Source organism: Mustela erminea, chromosome 4 (assembly GCF_009829155.1).
Source record: "Mustela erminea isolate mMusErm1 chromosome 4, mMusErm1.Pri, whole genome shotgun sequence".
NCBI classification, from domain to species: domain Eukaryota; kingdom Metazoa; phylum Chordata; class Mammalia; order Carnivora; family Mustelidae; genus Mustela; species Mustela erminea.
Genome location: NC_045617.1, coordinates 9981449 through 9994565, shown reverse-complemented (window position 1 = coordinate 9994565; position 13117 = coordinate 9981449). Strand labels below are relative to the sequence as shown.

The 13117-nt window shown below is 44.6% G+C and overlaps 1 protein-coding gene across 1 annotated transcript; it reads right to left on the bottom strand.

Moving 5' to 3' along the window:
• Positions 1–3849: 3849 nt before the first annotated feature.
• Positions 3850–11907, bottom strand: LOC116587920 (the record flags this gene model as incomplete). The annotated part of the gene is given in 3 exon segments (XM_032338404.1): positions 3850–4086; positions 9925–11121; positions 11124–11907. Coding segments are annotated over 2 exon segments (939 nt in total), but the record flags the coding sequence as incomplete, so codon positions are not given.
• Between the last annotated feature and the right edge of the window lie 1210 nt (positions 11908–13117).

The following is a 13117-nucleotide window of genomic DNA, read 5'->3' as shown; positions in this document are numbered from 1 at the left end:
AAAGTCAGAAAGAGACTAAATATTTGGTGGTTTCGGGAAGATAGATTTTTACCTGAGAAAATATATTATTTGGAAATTCTTCTATGTATTTCTAAATAAGTTGGGGTATGAAGTAAAAAGGCAATACTGTTATTCCAAAAAATAATCAAGAAATAATGGGTACAAAAAAGCTTAGATAGTAACGTAACAAAAATATAATAATCTCCCCTGTATCAACTACACAGCTTAAACTCTTGATCCTCATTTTCTTTTTTCTTCACTCCTTCCCTTGCTTAAAAAAATACACTGAATTTTGTGTTTACTGTCCCTTTGGGTTTCTTTGGAATTTTAGTATCCATGTATATAACCATAAACAAAATATCTTGTTATAATTCATATAAAATCCACCATATATGTGTAAACTCCAGCAACTTTCTTTTTCATTTAATATCATTTTAAAAACTTATGTTTATCCTTATACTTCTAATTATTCCATCTCACTCTGTATAATATGCTATTGTACAAATAGTTCACTGTTTTTTGTTTTTTGGTTTTTTTTAGAGAGAGAGAGAGAGAGAGAGAGAGAGTGTGTGCGCAAGCTGGGGGAAGGGGGAAGGAGAGGCAGAGGGAGAGGGAGAGAGAGAGTCTCTCTTTCTTTAAAGGTCTGAGGATAAAACACCCATCAACCCAGAATTCTAAATGCAATCAAAATAGCCTTAAAAAGTGAAAGTAAACTAAAATAATACCAGATAAAGAAAAGTTTCCTTTCACATTTCTTTAGGCTGAAATAAATTGACATCACGTGGAAGTTTGCTTCTACAGAGAGGAATAAAGGGAATCAGAAATGTTAAGTATGTAGCTAAATATAAAAGTCTGCTTTTTTCTTCTCTTGATGTCTTTAAGCACCATATGGTTATTTAAAGCAAAAATTAGGTCATCATATATTTTGTGGCTTGTAAAGCATACAGTTATAATAAATCTCATCAAATGTACAAAACAGAGGTAAAGAACATTATACTACTTCAAGATTTTAAAATGTACATTATACTAACTCTAAAGACTGTGATGAGTATATGTATTTTAATCCCCAGAGAAAGCACTAATAAATAAGACAAAGAGGTATATCTGAAAAGCCTATAGAGGAACTAAAACGGAATGTTATAAAGGTTCTTTTTTGACAAAACCAAAAAGAGGCAGGAAGAGAGTAGCAAAGAAGCAAAAGATCAGCTCAGACAAATATAAAACAAGTAAAATGGTAGACCCAAACCCAATCATATCAATAATTATATTAAATGTAAATGTACTAAACACTCCCACTAAAAACAGGAATTGCCAGGCTAGATAACAAAGCAAAACCTAACCACATGCTATTTTAAAAAATTAGGCTTTCATAAAGTATCCAAGGGGTTGAAAGCTAAATAATGGGAAAAAGATTTACCATAAAAACAGTACACATCAGAAAGGTGTGCCAGATAAATTAACACTAGACAATATTGACTTCAACAGGAATATAACTAGAGAAAAGAATTATATGTGACAATAAAGTGGTGAATTCATTGAGAATACAAAACAATTAAATAATCATACATATTTATGCTTCTAATAACAAGGCTTCCAATAACATGAAGCAAAAACCAAGAAATAAAGGGAAAATCCACAAATCCACAATCATAGTTGGAGATTTTAACACCTCTCCCTCAATAAATGAGAGAACAACTAGAGTAAAAATTCCTAAGGATGTAAAAGACCTGACAAAATTATCAACTACCTTAACATAATTGACACTTCAAGGACACTTCAAGGACATTCTTTCTCAGTGTACCTGGGATCATGACATACTGACCATATGCTGGAAAATAAAACCAGTTGTAATAAATTTTAAAAAACCCAAATCTTACAGAATATGTTCTCTGACCACAAAAAAATATCAGGAATCAGGTGCCTGGGTGGCTCAGTTGGTTAAGCGGGTCATGATCCTGGAGTCCCAGGATTGAGTCCTGCATCAGGCTCCCTGCTCAGTGGGGAGTCTGCTTCTCCCTCTGACCTCTCCACTCTGACACACTCTCTCTCTCTCAAATAAATAAATAAGAAAATCTTTTCAAAAATATTAGGAATCAATAACAATAAGATATGTAGAAATTGAACAACTCACTTCTTAATAAAACATGGATAGACAAAAAAAAAAAAAAAATCACCAGGAAAATTAGAAAACACTTAGAGCTCTGATAATGAAAATATAACAGATTAAAATTTGTGGGATGCAGTTAAGGTGGTTTTTAGGGGGGATCCCAGAGTTTTAAATATTTATATTAGAAAAGAAAAAAGATGTAAAATTAAGATTCTGACTTAAGAATCTAGAAACAGGGGTGCCTGTGTGGCTCAGTGGGTTAAAGCCTCTGCCTTCAGCTCAGGTCATGATCTCAGGATCCTGGGATAGAGCCCCGCATCAGGCTCTCTGCTCAGCGGGGAGCCCATTTCCCCCTCTTTCTGCCTGCCTCTCTTCCTACTTGTGATCTCTCTCTCTGTTTCAAATAAATACATAAAATCTTAAAAAAAAAAAAAGAATCTAGAAACAAATCTAGAAACCTAAAGTAAACAAATGGAAGATAATTATAAAGATAAGAGCAGATACAAATGAAATAGGAAAATAACACTAGCTTAAATTAACAAGGCAAAAATTCATTTTTCTGAAAAAAATTAATAAACTGGTAAACACTTAGCAAAGCTGATTGAGAAAATTGTCAATATTTACAATAAATGATCTTACAGACATTAAATGGATAACAGGAGAATATCATGAACAATCCTATGCCATGATATCCAATAACTTAAATGAAAGAGAAAAATTCCTTGAAAAGCATAATTTGTCCAAATGGAAACAAGATAAAATAGAAACTAGAGTCATTTTATATCTTTTGAAGATGTTGAATTTGCTGTCATAACCTTTCCCTCAAATAGAATTCCAGGACCAAAAAAATTGGCTGATGAGTTCTGTCAAACATTTATTTTTGTGTTTTTTTGTTTGTTTGTTTGTTTGTTTTTTGTCAGAGAGAGAGAGAGAGAGAGAGAGAGTGAACACAGGCAGACAGAATGGCAGGCAGAGGCAGAGGGAGAAGCAGACTCCCTGCCGAGCAAGGAGCCGGATGTGGGACTTGATCCCAGGACGCTGGGATCATGACCTGAGCCGAAGGCAGCTGCTTAACCAACTGAGCCACCCAGGCGTCCCTATTTTTGTGTTTTTAAAAGAGATTTTGTTTATTTCTTTCTTCTTTTTATTTTTTCGAGAGAGAAAGTGAGAGAGAGCGGGGGGGGGGCAGGAGGAGGGGCAGAGGGAGAGGGAGCATCTCCAGCAGACTCCATACTCAGTGCAGAGCCCAACACAGGGTTCGATCACATGACCCTGAGATCATGACCTGAGCTGAAATCAAGAGTCAGATGCTTAACTGCCCGAGTCACCCAGGTGCCCCACTATCAAACATTGAACACAGAAATAATAGCAGCCTTATAAAATCCTTTTGGAAAAAAAATATAGATGAGTGAATAATTGCGTCTTGTTTGATGAGGCCAGGAGAAGAATCCTGAAACAAAACATGACAAAGACATAACAGAATAAACAAACAAATGAAAATCACTAAACAATTAACCCTCATAACCTAGATGCAATTTATTTTCCACAAAATATTGTTAATTCAAATCTAGCAATATAGGAAAAGGATAATACATTTTAAACAAGTGAGGATTGTCTCAGAAATGTGTATATATATATTTTAAGCAGTTATCAGTCGATGGGATTATCATCATATTAACAGAATCAAGGAGAAAACTATCTCAATAGGTATAGAAAGAACATCTTACAAAATTCAACGTCTCTGTATGTATAAACTCATCAAACCAGAAATAGAAGGAAACCTCTCAATGAAATATTTGATGCTTTCTCCTAAGGTTAAAAACAATGCAAAGATGTCCCATCTTTATTTATTTGTTTACTTATTTATTTTATCTAAAATAAAAAAGAAAGAGCTGTAAATAATTACTTAATCTAGATTGTTGGTTTGCTTTTCTTGGTGGTGTGGGCTAGCAGTTCTGAAATCTTTTTTGGATTCTAGGCTTGAGGAAATGAACAAATATGTTGAGGATAATGGTGCTGGTCTTCAAGTATGGAAAGTAGAAGAACATGCAATATAGCCTATAGTTCTTAAATAGAATTGCATGTATCAGTTTAAAAACATGGATTTTAACATTGAGAAAAATAAATGTACATGTCTATACCTGCCTATGTTTTTATGGAGATGGCAAGAGATAGAGGTATGCAAGCACATATATATCTTCCGCTAAAACGAACGAGGACCCCTTGGAGAAGTGACTGGCAGGACCAAGACAGGGGAAGGACAAGATGAGCCCTCATAGGTGATGGAGTCAGTTAGTGGGGGAGCCAGGAATGATCAGTTCACATCACATTATTCAGGACTTAGCCTGAAGCAGCCAAATCTGGAACAATCCGAATATTAAAATAACTATTGATAATAACCTATTGAACAATATAAATATCTATGAGGCCATTCTGATAGAAATAGATGAGTGAACAGATACAGAAATGGGGAGGAAGGGGAAATTCTTCCTTACTGCGAAAATCCAAGAAAGGGGGGAGAGGTGGGGAGAGGGAGAAATAGGGAGAGAGGGGGGAGAGTTGGGGAGGGAGAAGGAGAGGAAGAGAGAGAGGGAAAGAAGGAAGGTAGGAAGAAGAATAAAATTAGGAAATCATCAAGTGGTTTACTAATTTTAATTAGTGTGAGAGTTTGATGAAGAATAAGATATTTACATTCTTTATAATTATTAATTAGGAAGGAAAAATAACTTTATTTTTTAAAAAAGATTTTATTTATTTATTTGCTAGAGAGATAGAGCACAAGTAGGGGGAGCAGCAGGCAGGGAGAGAAGTAGGCTCCCAGCTGAACAAGGAGCCTGACGTAGGACTCGATCTCAGGACCGAGGGATCATGACCTGAGCGGAAGGCAGAGGCTTAACCAGCTGAGCCACCCACATATCCCCAAAATAATAACTTTAAATGGGAAAAATCTGGTGGAACTATCTTATCCTAATGATCAGAATGAACATCACCAGTATTGGATAAACCAACATCATTTGACCTGATTTGAGAAGGGCACAAGGTAATTTCACTGATACTTCTACTGAAATGTGTAATCTGATTTTTTCAACATATCTAAATAGGCTAATAGAAAGCTGAAATAATGCTGCCTATTTAAAAAAACAACGACAATAATTTAGGGGTGCCTGGGTGGCTCAGTAGGTTAAGTGTCTCCCTTCAGCTCAGGTCATGATCCCAGGGTCCTATGATAGAGACCTGCATATGATGGAGACCTGCCCAGGGTCCTATGATGGAGTCCTATGATGGAGACCTGCTTAGCAGGGAGCCTGCTTCCCCCTCTGCCTCTCCCCCTGCTCCTGCTCTCACCCTCTTGCTCACTCTCTCTCTCAAGTAGATTAAAAAAACAAAAACAAAAAACCAATAACTTATATCTATGTCATTCCAGAAAAGATGTAAGAGGGGTAAAGCATAACTTACTACGTTATATTGTGAAATGATTTTAAACCTAAAATAAGTCTGTACTAGAACAAATTAAAATGCCTCTTAAGGTGAAATATTATTACAGGAACATAGAAAGTTACAAAAATGAAAATTTCTGGAAATAGATTTGCACTCTTTATCTCATTGAATTACCTATATCTAAGAATATCTCTGATATTTTTACAGCCCAAACGGGAATAAGTTTCAGAATTTACAAATGTATTGTTATGCAGGTGTTTTGGGGAGGACAAAGACATTTTTTTTTCCCCTTTTCAATTAGGAGTTAAGCTACTGACCAGAGAAAACCAAACGAGTAGAAGTAGATGCTTTATACAGGTCTCAATTGCCTTTTGAAAGAAAACAATACCAAAAAAAAAAAAAAAAAAAAAGGAAAGAAAGCAAGAAAACAATATAAACAGCAAACTCGGAGAAAAGGGGAAAATACTAAAAATACAGTTAATACTTGCACATGCATTTACTACTTACAGGGCACTTTTGTATGTATTTTTTGACCTCGCAACCAACCTTCGAGGTAGGTAGGTTTCAGTTTTTCATTCCAATGAGATTTTTATTTCCCAGAAATGCAGAGGATGCCAAGAAAAGTTTGTTCCCGAACTCGGTTTCCATGTATTCAGAGAATAAATACACGGCCCGCAAGCTGTTGCACTGGCTAGCTTTCATTCAGAAATAGCCTTAGACATTCCTCAAAACCCCTTCCTTACGGAGGAGACAAAAAATTTCTGAAATCCGCTTTGGATTCTTCTGGAACTCCTTCTGACTAAGCAGCACGTTCTGTTGAGAGAAGTGTCTGTCACACTCTCGTCCTCCCCCGAGCGGCAGACGGGCTGCGGCGGCAGGTGCAGGTGCTCTGCACACCCGGGCTGGCCTCGCGCTGGAACCGCTTGCAGAGCTCGGAGCTTCTCTCTCCCCTGTGCTCTGGCAGGTGGTGGTCGCCGTGCGAGCCGGAGAACTGAGAACTCCTGTTTCTCATGGCCAGTAGGAAACTTCTCCTTTCGCCATCATGCTCACTGTTCTGTTGCATGGTTTTTTTAAAGTTTTAATTTATTTGACACAGAGAGAGGGAGAGGAGAGAGAGAGAGAGAGAGCGAGCGAGAGCGCATAAGCAGGGGGAGCGGCCGAGGAGAGGGAGAAGTAGGCTTCCCGCTGAGCGGGGAGCCCAACGTGGGGCTCGATCCCAGGACTCCGGGATCATGACCCCAGCCGAAGCAGATGCTTAGCCACCTGAGCTACCCAGGCGCCCCTATTCTGTTGCATGTTTTATGAGTAATTAGCAAAGGAGTTTGGGAGACTTTGTCCCTCTTCATAACTCTTGCTGCTTTAAAACTGCCTGCCTACGCTTCGGCTTCTCGGCTAACAAGTGTCTATATTTTGGGGGTCAGTTTTGGCCTGGGCTTGCGGCACATTCCGGCTCTATCCAGTACCTGTGCTTCTTAAAAGGGTGCTTAAAAGCACCACGTGCTTCTTAAAAGGGTGCGAGGAGCGGGGCCTGGCTGCTCAACTGGTAGAGCATAGGACTCTTGATCTCAGGGTGGTGAGTTCAAGCCCCACGTTGGGCATGGATCCTACTTTAAAACAAACAAACAAACAAACAAATTCGGGCCTGAAGGAGGCAGGTTCAGCTATGTTGCCTGTGTGTATAAGCCGAGTGCGGGTGAGGGTCCTCAGCTGGATTTTATTGTGAAGAAACACCAGACAAACCCAAACTGAATGACACTGTACAAAAATAAATGGCCTATACTCTTCTGAAATGTCAATATCAATAAACAAAAGGCAGAAAGTAATGTGGCTATCCCAAGCGGAAGAAGACTCTTAGAGACCTCATGCAAAGCACCATGTATGAGCCTGGGCGGGGAAAAATTAACTGTAAAGAACATTATCAGGACAATAGATGAAAGTGGAATGCAGACTGTATCTGTGTCTTTGCCTATAGCGATATGAGTCTGGAGAAGGATAGATAATGTAAACAGTGGTTACTTAAGGAAGAGTGGGGGTTGGCAATGAAAGGAAAAAAAAACACCACAATTAAAAAAAAAAGCATACAGGATGCAAATAGCATGCAGGATACGATTCCATTTTTGTTAAATGATACGGATGTACGTGTGTAAAATGACTTATATAAGGATGGCTAACAAAATGTTAAAAGACTATCTTAAGGTGATGGGAATTTGAACAACTTTTACATTTTGTGTATTTGTGTCCAATATATTTTTTCTTTGCACAAAAAAAAAAAGCATACAGGACGCAAATAGCATGCAGGATATGATTCCATTTTTGTTAAATGATACGGATGTACGTGTGTAAAATGACTTATATAAGGATGGCTAACAAAATGTTAAAAGACTATCTTAAGGTGATGGGAATTTGAACAACTTTTACATTTTGTGTATTTGTGTCCAATATATTTTTTCTTTTTTGTAAAAAAAAAAAATAAAATTTTTTCTTTTTTGTAATAAAATTTTGTAATAAAATAAAATAAAACTTTTTCAATGCACATGCATTATTTTTATGAAAATACCGGAAAAAAAATTTTTTTAGTGTTAAAAGGCAAGAAAGGCTCACTTGCAGGCAATTACAAGAATATATTTTTTTATTAACATATAATGTATTATTCATTTCAGGGGTACAGGTCTGTGATTCATCAGTCTTACACAATTCACAGCTCTCACCATAGCACATACCGTCCCAGTGTCCATCACCCTGCCACCTCCCTCCCCTCCAGCAGCCCTCAGTTTGTTTCCTGAGATGAAGAGTCTTTTATGGTTGTCTCCCTCTGTTTTTGCCTATTATAAGAAAATTCTGGATTATGTTTTTTCTGCATCATCCACTTTTTTCCTATAGCCCTAAGTTTATTACTTTAAACATCTTATGTGTTTTGACCCTTGATGTTCCCAGAGGTGCTGAGCACATGTAAAAATTGCGAGCCAACCCTCTGGGTTGGAAGGGATTAGGGTGTCTGATTTTCTGGAGAATTCTGTTTAATACAGGAGTTTCAGCAGTTACTTCCTGCCATCCTAGAGTTCTCGGAAGAAAGCCCTTTCGGGATGACTTCAAAGTTCTCCTTAGAGGACCTTGTCCCTTTGACCTCCATAGGAAGCATTTCATCCTGGACCGCCCTGGAAGCACTTCATCCTGACCTCAAAAGGTATATAAGATATATAATGTCCTGGATCTGAATGTTCTCCCCTTAAACCATACTTAAGACCATTCTTCCTTTCCGCTACCTGGAGGTAAATTCTGAGAATGACCAAGGTGGGTCTGCGGAATGCTTTGAGCTGCTCGGATGAAAGGACCAAAGCTCTAATCTTGTTAATAACAGAACCTTGTTGTCGGTGGGCCCACTGAGTCAGGTGGAAACAGGGAAAGGCCCACTGGAATCAAAGATATCCCCAACAATCCAGGGAGGCCCAGCTTGGTGTTCTGAGTGCCCATGGCAGTGCTGACTCATCAGCTTCAGAAGGGTTGATCAGGTGTTAAGAAGGTAGAGTAAGGCTCCCAGTTCTCAACTAGCAGCTGCTAGGTTGGTGGGCAAAGGTCAGCTTCCTCACAAACCCCCCGTGCCCCACCCCCTGCAGTGGGGAGCTGTGAGGTGGATTCTGCACCACTCCCCAGTGCCCCCTGGAGGGTCTGAGCCTCAGTCCCCTGTGCTGGTAACTTGCTTCATAATGCATGCTCTAGAAGCTTCTTCCCCTCTATTTCACTTCACTGTCACCGGTGTTTTCTGGAATCCTTTCCTAAGTAAACTACTTGCTCTCGAATCTTGTCAGTTCTAGTCCAACTAGAATCGCCATGTGTTTCCCCCACCATTCCCACTGTCCCGAGTTCCTTGCCCCCTTGGTTCTGCATATCCAAATGGCCACAGCCCCCAGCCGCACTTTGAGCAAAGTCTACTCAGCAGGCAGCTAGTCAGACACAGTATACTCTTTTCATTGTGCAGTGCGCTGGAGTAGAAAGGGTTGGAACCCCACACATGTGCCTGGCTGGAGAATCCTGACTTGGTTACTTACTAGCTATGAGCCCCTGGGCACATCACCCCACTTCTCTGAGCTTGTTTACGCCCCTGTGAAATACTGATAAGAATCCTTGCCTCCTTGGATTGTCCTCTGGATCTAGTGAGCTAAATGTCTCAAGAACCAGGATTCTACCTAATAAAGAAGATACTTCCGAAAAGATAGTTATTTTTATCGCATCAGGAAGAAATTCATTATCGACTTTCTACGTGTCTCCATCTTGTTTCTCAAACAAAAAACCTGCTTCTAACCAACAGAGTATGTCAATTTGATATCGCCCTTGTGTGATTACTTATGTTGTATAAGATTCCATCTTGCTAACAAACTTACTCTGGGGACTCTCCATGCTGGCTTGATGAAGTCAGTGGCCATGTTAGGAAAGGGCACATGACAATGAACTCCAGGCGCCCTCCAGGAGCTGACAGCAGTCTCCAGTGGACAGCCAGAAAAAGCCAGGGTCTTCCATCCTACAGCTGCAAGGAAATGAAATCTGCCAGGCCCTGAGTGAGGAAGCTGACACTTTCCTAGCTGAGCCCCCAGATAAAACACAGCCTTGTCAACACCTTGATGGTAGGTTAAGACCCGAAGCAGAGGACCCTGCGTCCCTGGACACCTGATCCATAAAAAGTGTGAGATATTAAACTGTTATTGAGTTTCTTAATTTGTGATAATTTGCAACAATACATTACTAATTCACATGTACCACCCAATGTAACAATTTTCCATAGGTTGCCAGTATTGTTTCATCAATATGGTCATGGTTTTGGAGATGGATGGGCTGGAGTATTTTAAAGCACTTGCAAATACTTTAGTGTCTCTAACAGAGAAGGACTTTTTAAAAGTACAACAGTGATACCAGAAAAACTAAGACTTCACTGAGAACCAAGATAGAAGTCTTTTTAAAGCCAGATAGTTGATGGAGCTAGTATACTAATTGGACACAGGGAGAAAAGGTATGTTCTATACATTGAGTAAGAATAACATCCCCTTGATCCCATGAGCTAAAGAATAGGTAAGCATATGAGACCTTTCACTTGAAATGTCTAAGCTTTGCTAGTTGTTGTCTTTGTCATTTTTAAATACTGCAGTCACAAAGTACTTAATTGTTCCTATCATACGCTCATAGATCATACAAAACCTAAAATCACTGAATCCCGATTCTGATCGTAGGACCCATACCCCTAACCTGCTCTGGAATGGACCCTTGTGAATTCCACTTTTTCCATAACTCCTTATGACTTCATGTCCCACTATAATTGCCATCCTTACCACTTTTCCCTTACTGCAGGAAGTTCTTTCCAACTGATCCCACCCAGTTCTTTTCTGCCTTTGACAAGGCTTACCGAGGCAGCGCTTTTTAAAAAGGAAATTCTCAGGGCTCTGGGTTCAATCTCATCTCCACCACAGGGGCACTCTGAGATCTCTGGCAAGTAGAGCGTTCTCTAAACTGCACACAGTAGTGCCTCGCAGCGTTGCAGCAAAGATCAGATAAAGAACGTGTGTAACGTGTAAAGTACCCAGCCCGGGAAGCCACAGCCGCCCCCAACCATTCCCTTTGTTAGTTCGCATCTCCAGTCTCCGAGCACCAGAACGCCCCGCACCGCGCCTCTCCCGCTTTCGTCGCGGGGGATGCAGGGATTTGTAGTTTTTTGGTCCCCAAATCGTATTTCCTCTCGGAGCCAGTGGGCGAGAGGAAGAACTACACATCCCAGTGGGCGGCGAAAGGAAAGTGGGGCTCGGAAAACCGAGCGTCCCCGCCCGGCCGCCTTTGCTTTCCGCTGCCCACTGGTTGTTCCCACCACGCGAGGGCTCCGGCCCCGCCGCAAAGCCAGCGAGCGCGCGAGCGCACGGGCGGATCGGCCGGGACGGTGGGGTGGGGCGGGCAGGGGAGTCGCGGGCTCTAGAGGAGATCGGTCGGTCCCTCTGCTGCCCTGGGCGCTCGCAGGGGAAAAGGGAGCAATAAAGCGAGTAAATCGCGAGCGCCCGTGTCCGAGAAGTGAGAAAGGGCTGGGGAGGCAGCAACCTCCGCAGAGCCTGGCCGCCACGGGCTTGTCCTCCGGGATGGAGGCAGGGATCCGGGACCGGAGGGGACCCAGACCGCTCCGCTCTCCCCGCGGGAAACCTGGGAAACGTTCGGTCCCCGAGACCCCGGCCCGCAGCCCTCCTCCCAGACTCAGGCCTGCCCCGTACCCCCTCTCCCCATCCCGTCGCCGGGCACCCCTGCCCACTCCCGGGCAGCAGTAGAGCTCCCCGCAAGTCGACCACGCGCCCCGCTGGGGGTTGGAAGAGGACGAGCCGGGGCAGGCCCGGGGAGGGTCACCTCTCCGCGCGGGTTCCTCAGGTCCCCGGGAGCGGCAAGAAGGGCTTTGCGTGTAGCAGCGTGAATGTGTGTGTGAGTGTGTGTGTGCGTGCGCGCCGAAGCGGCCGCGGCGGCCGGGAATAAACCGGAGGAGAAGCCGGGAGGCGGCGGCCCGAGTCTGCGGGCGAGTGCGCGCCCCGGCCAGCGGGCACCGACCCGAGCCGTCCGCGAGCGATGCCGGCGGGGAGCCCAGCGCCTTCCCCCGGGTAGTGGAGGGGACGGCGCCCGGCCGGCCCGAGGGGCCTGGGGCGGGGACCCCGCGGGGCCGGTGCAGGCTCCGCGGGCGAAAAGGAGGAGCGGGAGGAGGAGCCGGGCTGGCTCGGCGAGGGCCGCCGCCCACCCGGTTGGGAGGAGGCGGACCCGCTCCGAGCGCCGCGCGCGCGCCGGGGCTGAGCCTTGCAAACAAGTGTCTGTGGCGCTCGCCCCGCGGCCCCGAGACGCGCTCCGCCGCCCCCCCCCCGCCCCCGCCCCCGCGGCCCTCCTCGCGCCCCGCCCGGCCCCTATGGGGCAGGAGGGAGCCAGGGATCCGCTGGCCGTGCAGCCCACCAGCCGCCGCCGCGACCCTCTGCCCGGGCGGCCGCGGCAGCCCCGCGCGGGGCCCGCGGTCTGGACTCGGCTGCCAGCCGCGCCGGCGCGGGGTCGCCAAGCGAGCAGCGCCCGGGCTGTCGCCGAGCCCGCTCCTGACAGAAGAACGTGCTCGGTTTCCCCACCCACCCCTGGGAGGGGTTGCCGGTGCCGCGAGCGGCCTCCCAGTTTCCATCGCTCTCTCCTGGGGAGGATCCGCCGCCGGGAGGAAGGATTGGAATAAACCTGGCCGCGACGCCGAAGTGGCTCCCGAGGAAGCCGGCGCCGGGGCCGCCGCCTCGTGTCCCCTCGGGGCGCAGCGCTCGGGGGTCGACGGGCCGGAGCCGAGGCGCGGCCGGCGGGCCGGGGGCGGCGGGGCCGAGCGAGCGGCGGTGCGAGGGGGCGGGCGCGCGGCGAGCCGGGGACCGGCCGGGCGGCCCCTCGCGCCCCGCGGGGCCCCGGAGCCCCGGTACGCGGGCTGGAAGCGACTGAGGACCGCCGCCGCGGGCTGCAAGCGAGCACCGTCCCTCCCGGAGGGGGACCCGGCTATGACAGCTGGGCTCCCGCAAGGGTTAACCTGGGTGTCCTCGGCAAAGTTGT